Genomic DNA, 18,563 nt, shown 5'->3' with positions numbered 1-18,563 from the left:
ATTCTCCAGCTGCATGCACCCCAAGAACAGAAATTCCTGCCCAAGCTCAATGGACTTTTGAATGTTCTGTCAAATTTTCTGCCTCACCTGCTACGATTCCCACAGCGGGTGAGACGGGAGAATTTTGGCCAATATCTTTAACTTCATAAAACATCCCAGGACACATCACAGGATATTAATCAGCCAAAATTTGACACAGAGCCAATGAAGGAAACGTTAGGACAGTTAACCATTTATAATATCACTAAAAAGCATGATATGAAATCAGGTGATGCGAATGAAAAATATCAGGGATAGGAAGCTTTGAGGAAGTGACAGGTAAGGTGGCTGGGATAATCCTCAGTATGAAAACGGGAAACTGACAAAATTATGGACTTTCAGAAAGCCTTTGACAAGGTATCTCGCAGGAGGTTATTGGAGAAGATTGAGGGGTATGATATTAGAGGAAGTGAAGGAATTGGTTTTCTGAATGAGTAACAAGGCAGAAAACAGCAATAGTTCAGAACAGTTTCTCGATGGAAGTGCATAGCAGTGTTGTACAGTATCCTGCAGTGTTCTGTTTTGGGATTCCTTCTGTTTCATACGTGTCTTACTGATTTAGAAATTGAACTTCAATGGGAGTGGTGTCGAAATCTGAAGACAATACTGGAACAGGAGGTACAATAAATAATTTTGTGGATCAAAGGAACACACAAAGGGATATTGATAATACAATGGAATATAGAAAAAAAAGCAGTTGATGGAATTAAATGTCAGTAAATGCGAGGTATAATTTGACAGCAATTAATTATTTGAACAGGTGACATGTAGAAAAAGAGGTATTGGGGCTTTAGTTCACAAGAACAATGTCCTAATGAACAACAACAACCTGTACATATATAATGTAATAAAACATCCCTAGACACATTTGTTGGAATTTTATCACCTCACCCATCCCTGAATCATGGCAGGCAAGGGTCGTAAAGTAGTGCCCATTATATTAAACAACAAATGATGCTGAACCACAAAAAGTCATATTAGGTCAGGTTTTAAGGAGGGTCTTAAAGACGGAAAGAATGACAGCGAGGCAGAGGTGTTTCAGGAGGAGGTTCCAGGGCTTAGGACCCAGGCAACTGAATGTACAAAAGTGGAGCGATTGAAAAAGTAAATTAAGAAAATGGAACACTGGGTTTCATGACAAGAACTACAGAACATAGAAGTTGAAATCTAATAGTCAATCCGTATAAAACCGTAGATTTATGATCATGTGCGGCATTGAACTTGAGAAACTAGAGGAGTTACAACCAAGGTGTGCTAATCACTAGAACCTGCCTAATATAGAGAAATACAAATTCAAAGAAAAACTTGAGATATTAGACTTGATTATGTTAGAGCTATGGAGATTAGTGGATGTTCTGATATTTTAAATTATGATATTGGCACAGCTTGACGGGGTGTGGGAAGGAAAATTAAACCCCAAAAAAGGATGCATTGCTTCAGGTGGGATATTAAAATGTTAAACAAAATACTGACTTCCAACCCAAACCCACCTCTTCTAGTTTTAGCAGAGGTGAGGCATAGGGAAGGGAACCAACTCACTCACAGGTTGGCACTTATAATACCATTGTAAGGCTGCAAGCCACCTGTCATAAACCAGGCTAATGTGAGGGTGTCCCAACTTGAAACACCAGCTCATGGTGGTGTATAGCTTTGCTTCTAGAATGGTGTGAGGAGTCATGTGAAACTCCAGTGAGGATAACCAATCCAATCATTATTATACATCATTACATACACAACTATTATACACTATTTATTAAAGACAAATGCACACAAACAGGACTACAGTACTTTCAGACAGTTGGGTACATGAATCAGTAAACACACAGAATTTATGTAGAAATTACCCCTTGTTGCAATATATATCCATGATTCCTGAATTCCTTAAAACTTCCCCCTTCTCAAGCAACATCAAATTATATAAATCTATAAGTCAAATTCAGCTTATAGTTACCACACAATACAAGGCTGAGGATCAAGTCTGGGAAATGTATTTTCCTGATCCAGTGAAGATATTTAAACTGGCTTCACAAAGTTGTCTATCTTGATCCTAAGATTTAGATGTAGGCTGAGCCTCCTGGCTGTGAGTAGTGCACTGGCTATTAGATATAAACTCGCCTCTCGGCTGCTAGATGGGAACCGGGTTGTCTGCTTCTGAGGGTGCTGGCAATTATACCAATTTTCCCCTTTAATTCTTCAGTCTGTGTATCTCAGTGTCTGCATCTCTCAAATATCCTGGAGATTAGAAATTAGCATGTGTATACCATCACTAATCCCTCAGTCATCCAGGTAAACTGTTTCATACTAATAGGGTTTTTTACACCTGGTTCTGTCTAGATGCAGGCTAATCCCATTATTGGGGAAATCACACCTTTTGAATGCCTTTTGAATGCTGGCTACTGTTGTCACTTGGCAGATTTCTCCCTGTTGTTGGGCAGCACAGCCTATCATGCTTCATTAAATTCTCTTTACTAAGGTTACTAGACAGATCAATGATGCCACCATTTTAAATTCAATCCTGGCCATCCAAGTTTTTCAAGCCTCTGGAAACCTGCTGGATAAAGGGAGATGAGGATTGCTAGGTTCAGGATATGAGAACTTTTCTACTTACCTGCTGGATCCAGTATACCAGTTTCATTGCAACTCCCCATGATTGGACAACATTTCCGATCTCTTTTGAAGGAGCTCTGATAGCCTGCACTTCTATTGACCAATCCTCCGCTGACCCTTTTGATCTCTCGAGTTAAACCTCCGTTGTCTAACCCTGGTATCCCTGCTGTTGCCCAGCTCCTTGTACCAATCACTCCCTCATCAAACTTCTCAGGTTTTCTCTGGTTCTAAAATTTTCCTTCCTCTCCTCCAGCCTCTTTGACCTCACCAGCTCCTCTCCACTCCCTATCTACAGCTTGAAACAGAACGCCTCCTTGTCCGATAATCTTGCCACTTCTCAAAATGGCTGGTTCTGGCAGTAAATGGAGACTAAAACAATGGGATTTTGCAGTCAGAGTTTCAGAGGTTCAGGAGAATATGAAAGAGCAAGGCCTTTGCAATATTTCAGTTCCACCTGCCATTGAGTACAGAAAAAATACAATCAAACAAGTTAACACAAAGCTGTGTAAATGGTATAGGAGCGACGTCTTGAGATTCCTGGGGAATTAGGACAAGTTCTAGACTAGGAGGAATCTATTCAAGATGGATGAGTTGCACCTTCTCAGAGTTAGGATCAATATTCTCATAAAAGGTCAATTGGATGCTGTGGGGAAGGGTTTAAATGACCGCTGAGTGCAAGGGATAAACCTGGTGACATGGACTGTGTTGAAAAGATGCGTGAGTGTTCAAGACATGGCCAGTCTTTGCATTGGAAACTGCTGACATTCCACAATGATGACTGCCCCACTGCTTGGTGTAGAAATTCACCCCATTTTTTGAAGGGTTTTCTGGGACTCTGTGCACTGCAGAGTTCACAATCAAGGATCTCATTAAAAACCCGGTGGAGGGGGGCGTGGGGGGTGGGGCGGTGGGGGAAGCTATTCGCATTGGAGCCTGACAGTTCCAGAACGCTGTGCATGTGCAGTGATCCTGATCTGGCAGTATCTCTGTTTGCTGGCCAGCTCGATCACTGGCCAGCTCTGGACCCCCGCAGTGCAGCCCCTCCAGCCTCCCGCACCTCCCTACCCCCCGCTCGCCATGGCCCAATCGCAGCCTCCACAACAATTCCTGGGCCAGCCCTGACCACCCCTCACCACTCACGAGTGCCTCAATAGAACTGGCTTGTCCTTCTACCTGGAAACTTATGCCAAGAAGGAAAATATGCCATAAACCACTTTCAGCTAGTTCAAATTTCGGATCCACAAAACATACTAACTGGTAGATTTGTTCACTGTATAGTGAATGGGTGGCTGTATAAATATTGCTTGAATTGAAATCTATTGATACTTGTAAATAAAAAATTTCTAAGTTTGTAATATTCTTACCTCATACATTTAATTAATCACAATTGGGTTGAGAAAATAAGTTCAGATATTGAACAACCACAGTCTGTAAGTCATTGAAATGTGGGAAGTGATGAGCCACATTCCATGCTCAGTGTGCTGAGAAAGCAAAACAAAATTAATTCCTGAATCTGTTGTGTTTAGGCTAAGGTTACATATTTAGAATTTGCCCCAAGATTAGAAATGCTATATGATGTTAATCAGTTAGGAAAATTACGACTGGAAAATATTCATGCTTGTTTAAGCAATGCAACAATCAATAATTCAAAGAATCCCTACATTGCAGAAGGAGGCCATTCAGCCCATCGAGTTTGCACTGACCACAATCCCACCCAGGCCCTACCTCCATAGGCCTACGTATTTACCCACTAATCCTTCTAACCTATGCATCCCATGATACTAAGGGGCAATTTTTTTTTAGCATGGCCAATCAACCTAACCTGCACATCTCTGGACTGTGGGAGGAAACCAGAGCACCTGGAGAAAACCCACGCAGACATGAGGAGAATGTGCAAACTCCACACAGACAGTGACCCAAGCTGGGAATCGAACAGCAATGCTAACCACTGTGCGACCGTGCTGCCTTAAATGAGATCAAAACTCTGCAGCCCTGCCACAACCAAAAGTGAATGGTGGTGGACAATGAAACAACTAAGAAGAGGAGGAGGCTCCATAAATATCCCTATCCTCAATGATGGTGGAGCACAGCATCTCAGTGTGAAAGTCAAGGCCAAAGCATTTGTATCTATCTTCAGCCAGAAGTACTGAGTGGATGGTCCATCTCAGCCTCCTCCGGAAGTCCCCATCATCATGTGATTCACTCCACATGATATCATGAAATGGCTGAAGGCACTGGATGCTGCAAAGGCTATACAGGCACTGAAAACATCTTAGCAATAGTACTGAAGATTTGTGCTCCAGAACAGGCCATGCCTCTAGCTGGATTTTTCTGTACCAACCACAACACCAGCACCTACCCAACTGACATTTGCCCAGGTATGTCCTGTCCACAGAAAGCAGGACAAATCCAATCTAGTTGATTGCTACCCATCTCTCAATCATCAGCAAAGTGATGTCGACAGTGCCACCAAGCAGCACTTATGCAGCAGTAACACATCACTGATGCTCAGTTTGGAGTCTACCAGCGCTTGACCTCTTTACAGCCTTGGTCCAAAAATGGATGATAAAACTGAACTCAAGAAGTGAGATGAGAGTGACTGCCCTTGATATCAAGGCAGCATTTGGCAAGTAAAGGCATCAAGGGGCCCTGGCAAAACTGAAGTCAATGGGCATCAGGGAAAGTTTCTCCACTAGCTGGCGTCATAACCTAGCACAAAGCAAGGTGGTTGCAGTTGTTGGAGGTCAGTCATCACAGTTCCTGTACATGTAGGAGTTCCTGTAGGAGTTCTTCAGGGTAATGTCCTATGCCCAATCATCCTCAGCTTTTTCATCAATGGCCTCCCTGCCATCATAAAGTTAGATGCATGTGGGGGTGCTTGTTGATGATTGTGCAATGTTCACCACCATTCTCAACCCCTCAGAATCTGAGGCAGTCCATGCTCATGCGCCTTAAGACCTGGACAATATTCAGGGTTGGGTAATAAGTAATAAGTGACACTTGTGCCATGCACATGTTAGGTGATGACCCTTTCCAACATGAAAGAATCTGACCATTTACCCTTGATATTCAATGGCATTCCCCACTATCATGCTTGGGGTTACCGTTGACTGGAAATTGAACTGGACCAGCTGTATATTGTAGCTACAAAAGCAGGTCAGTGGCTGGGAATTCTGAGGCAAGTAACTTGCGTTATGACTCCACAAAGTCCTCCATCTACAAGGCTTAAGTTTGGAGTGTGAAGGAATGCTCCCCACTTATCTGGCTGAGTACAGCTCCAACAACACTCAAAAAGCTTGACATCATTCAGGACAAAGCAGCCCATTTGATTAGCACTCCATCCACAAACTAAAACATTTATTACCTTCACCACCACCAATGGCAGGAGTGCATGCTATGTATAAGATGCATTGCAGAAATCACCAAAACTGCTTAGGTAGTACCTTCCAAACCTATAACCTCTTCCACCTAGAAGGACCAAGGTAGCAAATGCGTATAAGGACATCACAACCTGCAAATTTCCCTCCAAGCCAAGCACTTGTCTTGAAATTACATCACCATTCCTTCACTCGCCAGTTGCTGCAGTGCATCTTATGTAGATGATATATACTGCTGCCACAGTGCACCTGATCCCCCCCTGCCCTAAAAGCTGGTTCCAGCATCCATTGAAGTTTTGCACAGGCTTGCCTGTTATCCAACAGTACCCACAATTAATCAGATGGGCCAGCAGCTCTTGACAGCTGACGTCTCATCACTTTAGGTGCTTTGGCTACCAGCCAATCCTTGCAAATCCCATGAAATCTAGCCTAAGGTTTCTAAAACGGAATTTCACATTGTTTATGGAACATTGGCATCACTGGCTGGGCCAGCATTTATTCCCCATCCCTTTTTGCCTTTGGAGGGGCACTTAAGAGTGAACCATATTGCTGTGGATCTGGAGTCACATGTAGGTCAGACATGGTGAGGACAGCAGATTTCCTTTCCCTAAAGTACATTAGTGACTGGGATTTTACAACAATGAGCAATGTTTTCATGGTCATTAATTAGACTTTTACTCCCAAATTTTATTTAATTCAAATTTCACCATCTGCAATGGTGGGATTTGAACCTGGATCCTACCATTATGCCACTGTTTTCCCAAGCTGTTTGTTTCTTTTGTATACTTTAAAATGTTAAATATTCATGTATTTTAACAAACTAGAATCCCACATAATTAATTGGAGGAAATTAAGACATTTAGAAGTTACATAATAAAATTGGATTGTGCATTGGATTGGACAGAAATGAGTTAGGGCATATTCTGATTGTATCATCATGTATCAACCATGGTTTAATGAATTAAACAAAAAGCAATACTGGAATTTTTTAATCTGCCATTCAGCTCCAGATGAAAAACAAGACTAGAAGATCATGAATTTGTTGAGTTTCAGGAGTAGCAATTTCCTAATGATAATTATGATGATTGAATTTCTAGATGGACAATAATTTTAAATGTTCGTTATGTATTAATGAATGCGTGGATTATTTCTGAATTTTAATTAATTTTTATTCTTTGAATAGAATGAACAAAAGGAGGTGCTCGGTAAATTTCGCGATGGAGAAATAAACCTCCTGATTGCAACGACTGTAGCAGAAGAAGGTCTGGATATAAAAGAATGTAATTTTGTAATCCGTTACGGTCTAGTCACTAATGAGATTGCCATGGTCCAAGTAAGTTTTCTATAGTGTTACCTTAACCATTCTTGGTTCATACATAGAACTTCTTAAAAGTGTCAATAGATGTAATCTTTTCAGGGTTCCGAGGGGACATGTGCTTCATCTATCTTTAATTGAAAATAAGTCACAATTGTTTAGAAACGGGTAGGGGGGTAGGGTTTACGCAGCTTAACCACTGCATTTGCTACAATCCTTTCTTCTTCAATTCCTTGAACATAGAACCATAGAATTCCTACTGTATAGAAAGAAGCCAAGTGGCCCATCAAGTCTGCACTGACTCTCTGAAAGAGTATCCCACTCAGACCCACCACTCTGCCCTTTCCCCGTAACCTCCCGCATTTATCATGACCAACCCACCTAACCTGCACATCTTTGCTCTCAATCCCAATCCTGATATCACTTTGACCTTCAGTTGATTACAAATCACAAGACTGATTACTTCTATCACCGCAACCTTGTTCACTTTAAACCCTTCTGTATGGGAAATCTCAACCATGCCTTCTCTCTTGTCAGATCCAACAAACATTCTCCTTATTTCCCTTATCCTTCATAAAGATTAAGCCCCAACTCCTGATCCACATTTAATCCTACTTTCACCCTCCTGATCAGCTCATTTTGGCTCCATGAACTACAAATAATTAGATCCTTGTCACGATCTGTCACATCTTCAAATTATTCTTTATAAGTCACAAGAGTAACTGTTTGGTTTCAGAAAGATATTTAAGAGAGGAACGAACCAGACTGGATTTGATTTTGACTGTCCTTGCCTGATGTTAATGGGATTAACAATCACTCAAAAAGGGATCAGGTTTGCCCCACCAACACTCGCAATCCTGTCAGTTCCATTTTAAAAGATGTATCCAAAGCAGCTGCCTGCTTCTGACTTCAGCCTAACTCCGCAATCTCACCCAACCATATCTCATTATTCCATCCACAAAATAAACAATTTGAAAACATTGGGAAATTACTTCCAAAACACCCAAAGTCCAATTTTAGGTCTATCTCAGGTCACCCATTCTGGCTGCATTGTCTGCAGCTATCTTTTCTGGCGTTAATGAAACTCTACTCATTATTGCTTGTAAGACCAAAAGTACTTGTGATTTACAGAAATGAAATCCTTCTAGTTTCCATTAAACATTGTTTTAAAAGTTACTTATTAAGTTGACTGTTTTCTACTATTCCATGAAAATGGTTTTAATAAATAGAAACAGTGAGGTAGATTTTGCTTTCGAGCAGCTTCAATGAGCTGCGTGCTGTCCTTTCCAATGGCCAATTGGGTAGCCAAACTGCAGGCGACCAAACAGGCACCTGTCACAGCTTGTGAATGTGAAGACTGCAAACCAGGGCTGGAGCTGCCGTCAGTAAGGTAGATTTTGGGAGAGGAAAGGCAGTGGAATCATAATGGGCCAAGCTCCAATTAATCTGTACCTAAAATGACAATCAAGATCTTATTAGCTATGAACTTGATCTTGCTATTTATAAAGAATCTTTGAAAGATGGAAGTACCATAGGTTTATGCCGGAATAACTCTCATTACAACTTTTCTGTTCATCAAAATTCAAAGTTTTAAATGTGTTTCACTGAGAGTATTCAAAAGTATATGTTTATTCTGCCCTAATCAAATTACCCGTATTCAATTACAGGCTCGTGGCAGGGCTCGATGGGAGGATAGCACTTATGCCTTAGTGGCAAACGAGGGGTCAGGAGTTATTGAACGTGAGAATGTGAATGTTTTCCGTGAGTCAATGATGTATGCAGCAATTCAAAAAGTGCAGGAAATGCCAGAAAAGGAATACAAACAGCAGGTATATAGAAGAAATATTTTAGAGTCAAATTCATCTGACTTTTTCAAATATAAATGATTGTGATTGAGATTTGAATTTGAACTCCCTCCCCAAATTTAACTGTGAGATCTGTGAGAAAGTGTATTTTTAAAAAGACATACATAGGTAGTAATCAGATGATACTGATTCAAATTTGTTTCCTTTGCCTGAAAAAGAATTCAATTATCAAATATTAGCCACGTTTAATCAAATGCAATAAAACAAATCACTACAGGAAGAACGTAAAATGCATAAGGTCGTCCATAGAAAGCCAAGCAGTTGAAATTCAGTCATTTCAGTGGTGGTGGTTTGTAGTTTGTCTCGTCTTAGTCACTTCTTCAAGCAGTCAAACAGAATTGGATACTGTGGCCATTGTAAGACCTGCTTCATCCATCAAGATGTGCTTCCTAACTCCACTTGCACAGGCTTTTTGTGCACATTTACTCTGACTCACAGTGGCATCCTCAACTACCACTGACAGCCAGCAATCAACATCTCAAATAGAGTCAAATTTCAGTGGTAACACCATTACCTCTGAGTCAGAAGGTTATAGCTCAAGTCTCAATGCAAAGATTTGAGCACATTGTTTCACCTGACATTTGTATCCATCTGCAGTGCTGAGGGAGAGCTGCACTGTCAAAGGTGCTACCTCTCTGATGAAAAATTGAATTTTCAAATGGAAATAACATCTCATGTCACTATTCAAAGAAGAACAAAAATGTTTTGGCCAATATTTTCCATCAACCAGTTTCACTAAACAGATTTTCTGGTAATTTATTTCATTGCTATTTGCAGGACTTTAGTGCCTGCAAATCAGTTGTCATGTTTCTCTACATTACTTCACATATATATCAAAAGTCATAAGTCTGTACTTTAGACCAGACTAAAGTGACAAAAAGTGCTATATAAATGAAAGTTATTTCTTTTAGTCCATGTCTCTGCATGCACTGAATGTATGCACTGAATGACATTAATTGCTCCATATTTGACCATGCATGTCTGTGTAGAATCCAGTTGTTTCATCCAATGGGAATGGAATGGGCTTTTAATTTAGCCACTTCAATGAGCTGCACAGCTTCCAACTTTCAAGATGCTATGTGCCATGCATTAGTCAAAATAACAGCCATTGCTCAAAAATAATAATAATCATTGCCATGGTTTGGACTATCTGTGACTTACAGGCAGAGTAGCAAAACAACAAAAACATCAGGGTCTTTCCAATCTCTAACCGTTTTCTTTTTCCCCAGTCTGCCAGCACAAGCCATAATAATATTTTGCTACTTAGCCTTTTTTCCACCTGGACACTTTTCGATAGCTGGCATTCTGCATGAAAGTGTTTTTTTAAGGCTCATTTCATCTACACTAAAGGTGTGATTGGGCTCATTTTTAATGAGATAGCATTTTCAGAATTTTGGCAGATACTGAACTGTTGATGCTTTTTAGTGGGAACATAGTATTCCTGTCCAAGTGTGGATCTGAAGTTGATTGCATGATGGTCCTGACTTGGCTGATCCACAGTGTAAAAACAGGGTCAACTCCAAACTATACACCGTATTTCTTGGCCTTTTCCATCAAGACAAGCCACACTAACCAGGAAGAACAAGTGCTCGAGTGTGCTTGAATTCTTTGGAATTCAAATTAATTAGGAGATTTAGGTGTTCAAGATCGATTTGAGGTTGGAATTAAAATTTGAATGAATTGGCAGTTGGAATTAAGTTACTGCTTAAGTAAACTGTAAACTACATTTGTACTTGAAACAGTATGAGACAGTGCATTGTTTGTTATTTGTATGACTCATATTTACTTTTCCAATGGTCAGATAGAAGAACGGCAGTTGCAGAACATAATGGAACACAAAATGAAGAAGAGGAAAAATTTGGCCAAAAGAATAAAAAGTGATCCTTCTAAAGTGACTTTTCTCTGCAATACCTGTAGCAGGCTTGTCTGTTCAGGAAAAGATATTCAAGTAATTGAAAGCATGCATCATGTCAATGTCACAGATGAGTTCAAGTAAGTTTTCATAAAACTCCTCTCAAATTTATCATTAAGTACATACAACCTTGAATTTAAATTATTGTCATTATATTCACAAAATCTGAAATAAAATCAAAATCCTGGAAATACAAAGGCCAGTCAGCCTTTGCGAAAGAGAAAAATAGAGATTATAATGTTTTGTTATTGTATTCTTCATTAGGAGTTATTTCTGATTTTTAGGGAGGCATGGCAGCACAGTGGTTAGCACTGTTGCCTCACAGTGCTAACCTGGTTTCAATTCCAGCCTCAGGATTTGTGTGGAGTTTGCACATTCTCCCTGTGCATCCAGAGGGTTTTCTCTGGATTCTCCGGTTTCCTCCTACGGTCCAAAGATATGTGGGTTAGGTGGATTCATAGAGTCATAGAGGTTTACAGCATGGAACCAGGCCTTTTGGCCCAACTTGTCCATGCTACTCCTTTTCTTAACCCCAAGCTAGTCACAATTGTCTGCGTTTGGCCCATATCCCTCTATACCCATCTTACCCATGTAACTGTCTAAATGCTTTTTAAAAGACAAAATTGTACCCGCCTGTACTATTACCTCTGGTAGCTTGTTCCAGATATTCACCACACTCTGTGGACATGCTAAATTGCCCTTGGTGTCCCAGTTGATATGTAGGTTTGGGGGACTGGGGGGGTAAATACATGGGGTTACGGGGATTGGGCCTGGATGGGATGCTGCTTTACAGAGTTGGTGCAGGCTCAATGGGCCAAATAGCCTGCTTCTGCACTGTAGAGATTCTATGATTCTATTGACTCATTTAGCTTCCCTGATAAGGAAAAGGCTAGATGCAAGGCATTCATACTTGCAGACAAGAGTGAAGACAACTGTGATGCCTGTGGACAGACGATGACACTCCAAGCCCCAGGGGAACGTTAAAAATGTCATTTTGTAAAAGGGCATATTTGATTCCAAGGTAGAATAGGGTTGTTGTCTAAAGAGTAACTAATCAGCATTTTTTATCTAGATACAAGACTGATGTGCTTTAGGTTGTTATGGAGAAAGTCGCAGAGGAAGCTGTTGTAAAGATTGGGTTACAGGTTTTCCTAAGGTATCACTGAGTATCAAAGACAGGTGAGTTAGTCTGCCAGGTCTGGCAGAGAGAATGGTTGGATGTTAAAAGTCTCTATGGTTCCAAGCCAGAATGTAGGTGGAAGCTTGTATTCAGATTGAAAAGAGCACTTCCATGAGAAGTTAAGACAAAGCTGGAAAATTTGTCTGGCTTGCACTGGAATGAGGATCTCCATGAATCCTCTCGCTGTGAAAAACATTTCTGAGGTTTGGCATTACCAAACTGAAAAAGGAAAAGAACAGGAGTAAACCATTTGGATCTAACAAACATTTTGGACTATGTTGGGAGAATTGAATGTCTAGAATCATAGAAACCCTACAATGCAGAAAGAGGCCATCTAGCCTATCGCGTTTGCACTGACCACATCCCACCCAGGCCCTACCCCCATATCCCTACACATTTGCCCACTAATCCCTCTAACCTACATATCTCAGGACACTAAGGGGCAATTTTAGCATAGCCAATGAACCTAACCCGCACATGTTTGGACTGTGGGAGGAAACCGGAGCACCCAGAGAAAACCCACGTAGACACAAAGAGAATGTGCAAACTCCACACGGACAGTGACCAAAGCCGGGAATTGAACACAGGTCCCTGGAGCTGTGAAGCAGCAGTGCTCACTACTGTGCTACTGTCCCGCCCAGTTCTAGTTAAAGGATAATAGAACCTCTAGGCTCAGTTCATCTGTTTGCACTATTAAGTGCTCCCACCAGCGGAAAAACCAAAATGTGTCCAGTTGACATTAGCAGTGCCTGTAATGTGGGGTTCACCCATCTTACCATTTCAATTTTTGCATGCTGCAAACACACTGGTCAGCCCAACTTAGCAGAACTTGGGGCACCATGTTTAAAAGGTTCTCAGTGCTGAGTGACAACACCCCTCCCCCAGCCCCAACAATGGATACAGTGATAGTGACCCCTGCTGACAAAGGGAGCATCCCCAACTGCTCAGCACAGAGGGTATCCTCCTCCCCCCCAACACTGAAGAGTGCCCGGTACCGTGCAAACATGATCCTGCCCTGCCTCCCCCCAGCCAGGTGCCTCACCCTTTTCCCGTCCCCCCACAAAGGAGACATTCCAAGATGGAATCCCCTCAGGATCCCCTTCAGGTCCAGTCTCTCAAGTATCAGCCTTTGTTCCGAACTGCAATTCTTATAAACATTCTGCCTTTGATTGATAAGTTGGATCAATTACCCACTAGCCACGAGGTTTCAGTTCATCTTTTCCAACCACAATGTTTACAAAGCTCTTGAGATGCTTTTTACCGTGAAGGGAAAGAAAAACAAACAAAGCTCCCGGCTGGTGGGTAATTGATCCAACTTGTCAATCAAAGCATTTCATAGGGGCCAGCCAACAGATGCTACGCTTGACAAGTGGAACTCAATCCCATTGTTTCAATGAAAACACTTCAGAGGGGCCAGGCAGCAGCTGCTGCTCTTTCAGTGTTAAAAGGGGACCTTCCCAGTGAATTTGACAGCCTGATGTTAATCAAAGCATTTCAAAGAAGCTTCAGAGCAGCTGGGCATTACAATAAATGCAAGAGAATCTCCCTGATAAAACTTGACAGGTCCTTTCTATCAGCGCACTTTAATGTGGTAATTTAACACCTGGAGCTTATGACATGAAGCAGGGTCAATCCTTACTGTGGAATGGAGTGCTGTGTTGGTTTTGAAGGCTTCCAGGTGTCCAGAGGGCATGGTTTTGAATGTGGCCAGGCCAATTCAAAGGTTTTAAAGGACAGTGGCAATAGTGAATACCTTCATTAGAATAGTGTCTGAAATCACCATACTGCGAGTGAACAACACTTTTTCTGATGCAACAAAGACAAGTGCAGCTACTAGACCACCATCCCAGGGGAGACCCCCGAGATCAAGCACTCCCCCCGCAGCCCAAACTCCCCTTCCCCACCCCCAAATCCCTTGTCCCCTAGAAGGCCACTCACCCCTTTTCCATTCCCCTCCACCCTTGCCCTCATTGCCTGCAGACTGACAGCGACAGAGGGACCGAGGTGCAGTTAGAAGGTGCAATTCCCCTCCTTGCCCTTGGGGAGCCTATGGTGCCAGGTCCACGATTCTGTGGACCAGGTGTAATTGGTGCCTGCAGAATTTGGGGCTGGAGGGGTGGAGAAATGTGAGAGCCCATTGAACCAGGCTTCAAACTTATTAATGACATTGAAATTAATTTAAGTGATCTGTGATCAGATTCTCACCCATAGCAGTGTGAATGGTGGGGAGAATCTGGGTGGGCTGGACACCCAACATGAATCCCGAATTGACCCTTTCACACAATTCATCGGAATTCCCAGCTGGGGCAAATTAACCCAGAGAATCCCAGCCTCCAGCTGTGAAGAGTGTTTTTCTTAATTTGTGCTGAAATTAAGGGGGCAAAACTACTTTCTGGTTAAACATATTAGTTACCTACAAAAACAATGTTTAGTCTATGGTGTTTTTAATATTTTGTTACAATATACATCTTAAAATGAATCTACTTGTGTCATCATTTCAAACTATTGACTGAAAGTTTGAATTTATTTTTAAAACTTACCAGTTTCCACTCAGCCTTTTGGCTAAGATCAAGTGTAGTATTGACATGCTGCACTTGGTTGAAGCCATTAGGTTACATTTCAACTTCTTTTGAAGCAATTTTTTAAAGCGGCATCTGGGCCTTTTGGCTAAGATGCAAATGAGATCAAGCCTTGGAGGAGGAGCTACACCTACTCCAATCAGCTTGGATCATGTAGATCAAGCCCAAGACAGAAGGTGAGAGCCCTGTCTTGTCAGTTTGGATCAGGAATGTCCCAACTTGTTGGGACTCTGAATTGGCTTTAATTTGACTTGATTGGATTGGAATAAAGTAAATTAAAAAAAATTACCCAGTAATTGCCAATCTTTTCATTTTACATATGTAGAATCATAGAATCCATATAGTGCAGAAGCATCTGCACCAACTCTTCAAAAGAGCATCTTACCCAGGCCAGACTTCATCCCTGTAATCCCGTGCATTTACTATGTCTAATTCACGTAACCTACACACTTTTGGACACTAAGGGGCAACTTAGCATGGCCAATCCACCTAACCTACACTCTTCGGAATGGAAACCAAAGCATGTGGAGAAAACTCACTTAAACACAGCGAAATATGCCCCGCAATTGAACCCGCGTCCCTGCATTGTGAGGCAACAGTGCTAAACACTGTGCCAACATGCCACCTTATGTAGATTGACCTGCTTCGTATTTTTAGGACTTTCTGTCCTTATTTCTGCTTTCCATAGGTGTTTATGAGTTGTGATTTTATAAAAACTTCATACATCTTTTGAAATTTAGTTCAATTTCTTTAGTGCCTACAAGTTCTTTGGGAATCAATCACCTTTCGACCTTGTAGCAATAATAAACAATGCAATCCTTTGAATGTTAACCTCTTGGCTTAACAAGGGGAATTGTTTTTTGTAAAAATGAATATAAGCAGATTTTAGTGCACTATTTTCAAAAGATAAAGATAAAAGTTGACACGAAAAATAAAAGTGTAATATTTCTAGTGCAAATTATTTAAAATATTTAGTAAAAGCTAACATTTTTCTTCATAAATTCATAAGATATAGGAGCAGAGTTAGGTCATTCAACCCATCAAGTCTGCTCCGCCATTTGATCATGGCTGATATGCTCCTCATCCCCATTTCCCTGCCTTCTCCCCATAACCCTCAACCCATTACCAATTGTAAGTTCATAAGTTCTTATTACTAAGTAATTCTTTGCAGGCACTATAATAATTGTGCTTTGGCACTGTTAATGTGCTTTCATTAAACTGAACATTTGCAGGATGTATTTCTAGTTGAATTGCCCTTATAAGTGAAATTTAATGAGCCACATTTCATTGCAGAGAGTTATATGGTGAACGAGAAAATAAAGCCTTGCAAGAGAAATGCCTTGATTACCAAACAAATCAAGAGATCTACTGCAAGAAATGTGGCCAAGTAAGATGAGACTTTATTTAATTTGTAACTAGATTAATTCTTACATAATTGGCTGTCGAGCCAAGGCTAACTGCCTTCTTCTATTCTTGTTTTAAAGCCATGGGGTACAATGATGGTCCATCGTGGGGTGGATTTACCATGCTTGTCAATCAGAAACTTTGTTGTGATCATCGATGAGAAGAACACTGAGAGAGGCACTTATAAAAAATGGAGTGAGGTTCCCTTCAAACTGCCTAAATTCAACTACATCGAATACGTTGACAGCCACAGATAGTGGGTGGGATTTTCTGGCCACGCACACCCCAAGACCGGAAATTTCCATTCAAGGTCAACAGACCTTTACATGGTCCACCAAATTTTCAGTCCCGCTCACTATGATTCCCATGGTGGGCAGGACAGGAAAATTTCACCTAATGTTTGTGGTGGCAGTCTCCACGTTAATCCAACAGTGACACATTTACCTTACACTTCTATTATGCTGAATATTGATTAACAATTGTGTAAATTATAATCAGACAAGAATATGTATTATTACAGCTCTTCCAGTTGTGATTTCATTTTATTAATGTTTTAGATAACACTGTTTCTGTTCTAATTGCATGTTGTGTGATAAGATGATCAACAACATACCCTATAATTTTTATTTGTAGAGTGTGGGCTTTTTGCTTATGTGCACAAATGCTTTAAAAATAACTTTGTGTGATCATGCATATGTGGTATCTTAAACATGGTGTCGTGTGTAGTCTGCATAAGACACATGGATATGATTACAGAGCAGAATGTGGATATTTGTGAACAACAGTTTGTTTTTTTGATTTATTTCAGCATTCAGTAGTTCAGTACTGAAAATGTGAGCTTGAGATACATTAAGATTAAAAAAAGGATTATGATCCTTTTTTGTGCTAGAGAAGCTAACCATGTCCTGACATATGGTCCATTTTTGGGCACTCAAAGTGCATGTTGATACCTGAGGAATCAGCAAACTCAGGGGTTAGGGACAAGGCTTAGTTGATCATGAGGGTATGGTAGGTTGCGAAACAGAAGGGAGAAGATCAAGGATCACAACATCAGGACGAAACAGGGCAGAAGCAGTTTCTTAATGTGGGCCCTGGAGGAGCACTCCTACTGGCTCTACATTCAGGTAAGTTATTTACCACCTTTGTTGCAAGGAATGCTTTGCAACAAAGTGATGGCACTTGATTCTTTAGGGCAAACTAAGGGCAAACTAATATCTGTGTGAAGGAAACTCACACAGATATTATCCCTCCTTTGCATATACAGAGAGCCAAAAACCTGCTTCAGCTATTGGATAAAGGAAACCCCTTGTTCTTTATACATTATAGTGCAGTAACACTTCCAGGTGGAAATGTGCAGGTGCTTTTTGCCAAGTATATTGGATGCCCTAGGACTCTGAGTCGTGCTTAAGAAACAAACATTGCACCAGTTTGAGGTCTTGGTATCTGCAGCAGATCTGCACTGAATTTTCTGTCTCATTCCACTGAAATATAACTATATTTTCCTCTGGAATAAAAAGTGTTCATCTCACTGATCTGAATTTGTGACTTCTAAAGGTTAGTGCAGTTTCAAATGAAATAAATGGTTAAGATAGATTTGTCAGCAGTGTTTTCAACTGATTTCTTTAGAGGTATTAAGAGTTTTTTATTGAAATGAAATTGCAATACTTTGTGCTCAATAAAAATATCTTCTGAACACGTTTGTTTTTCTGCCTTTGTTTTAACAAGTCATGAAAGCTTACATTAGTGATCTCAATCTTACATTATGTCATATCAAATGCTCATCGTCTCTCATGCCCCACTTTGTAAATGTAATATTGGTCATTTAAAATAATATTGAAGAAAAAGGCTACAACTCTGGATTTGAATTTATATGGTGTAATTATTGATGCGCGAGCACAAAACAATTTCCCCTGAAGCCGTAAATGAATTGTGATGATACCCCTGTAATAAGATGTGGTGCCCTCACCAGCATAGATTGCACTGCTTTCCTGTGGAAGTGGGTTCCAGTTAACATATCTCCACAATTGCTTCCAGAGGTGGGATGGGAAATGCTGCCTTCTGAGGCACTGACATGGAGCAAAGTCCTCCCTAGTAAGCACATCTGTGAGTTGATAAATGCTTTCTGTGATGCTTCCCTCTATCTGTCTCCATTATATTCTCCTATATTCTAATCCTCCTTCTCTTCATGATGTGGTGATGCCAGTTTTGGACTGGTGTGAGCACAGTAAGAAGTCTCACAACACCAGGTTAAAGTTCAACAGGTTTATTTGAAATCATAAGCTTTC

General features: G+C 40.9%; 1 protein-coding gene across 1 annotated transcript in view; it reads left to right on the top strand.

The window, feature by feature from the left end:
• Positions 1-17,971, top strand: part of ifih1 (interferon induced with helicase C domain 1) — a 115,492-nt gene extending 97,521 nt beyond the window's left edge. The window contains exons 11-15 of the mRNA XM_080199166.1: positions 7,207-7,356; positions 9,006-9,167; positions 11,005-11,195; positions 16,168-16,261; positions 16,359-17,971. Coding sequence (XP_080055292.1) covers positions 7,207-7,356; positions 9,006-9,167; positions 11,005-11,195; positions 16,168-16,261; positions 16,359-16,535 — 774 coding nt within the window. The 3' untranslated portion in view covers positions 16,536-17,971. The remainder of the gene's footprint in view (positions 1-7,206; positions 7,357-9,005; positions 9,168-11,004; positions 11,196-16,167; positions 16,262-16,358) is intronic.
• The last annotated feature ends 592 nt before the right edge of the window (positions 17,972-18,563 follow it).

This window comes from Carcharhinus amblyrhynchos, chromosome 11 (assembly GCF_965287045.1).
Source record: "Carcharhinus amblyrhynchos chromosome 11, sCarAmb.v2.hapA, whole genome shotgun sequence".
Lineage (NCBI taxonomy): Eukaryota > Metazoa > Chordata > Chondrichthyes > Carcharhiniformes > Carcharhinidae > Carcharhinus > Carcharhinus amblyrhynchos.
The sequence above is the reverse complement of the archived record's forward strand: the minus strand, read 5'-3'. Positions and strand labels throughout refer to the sequence as shown.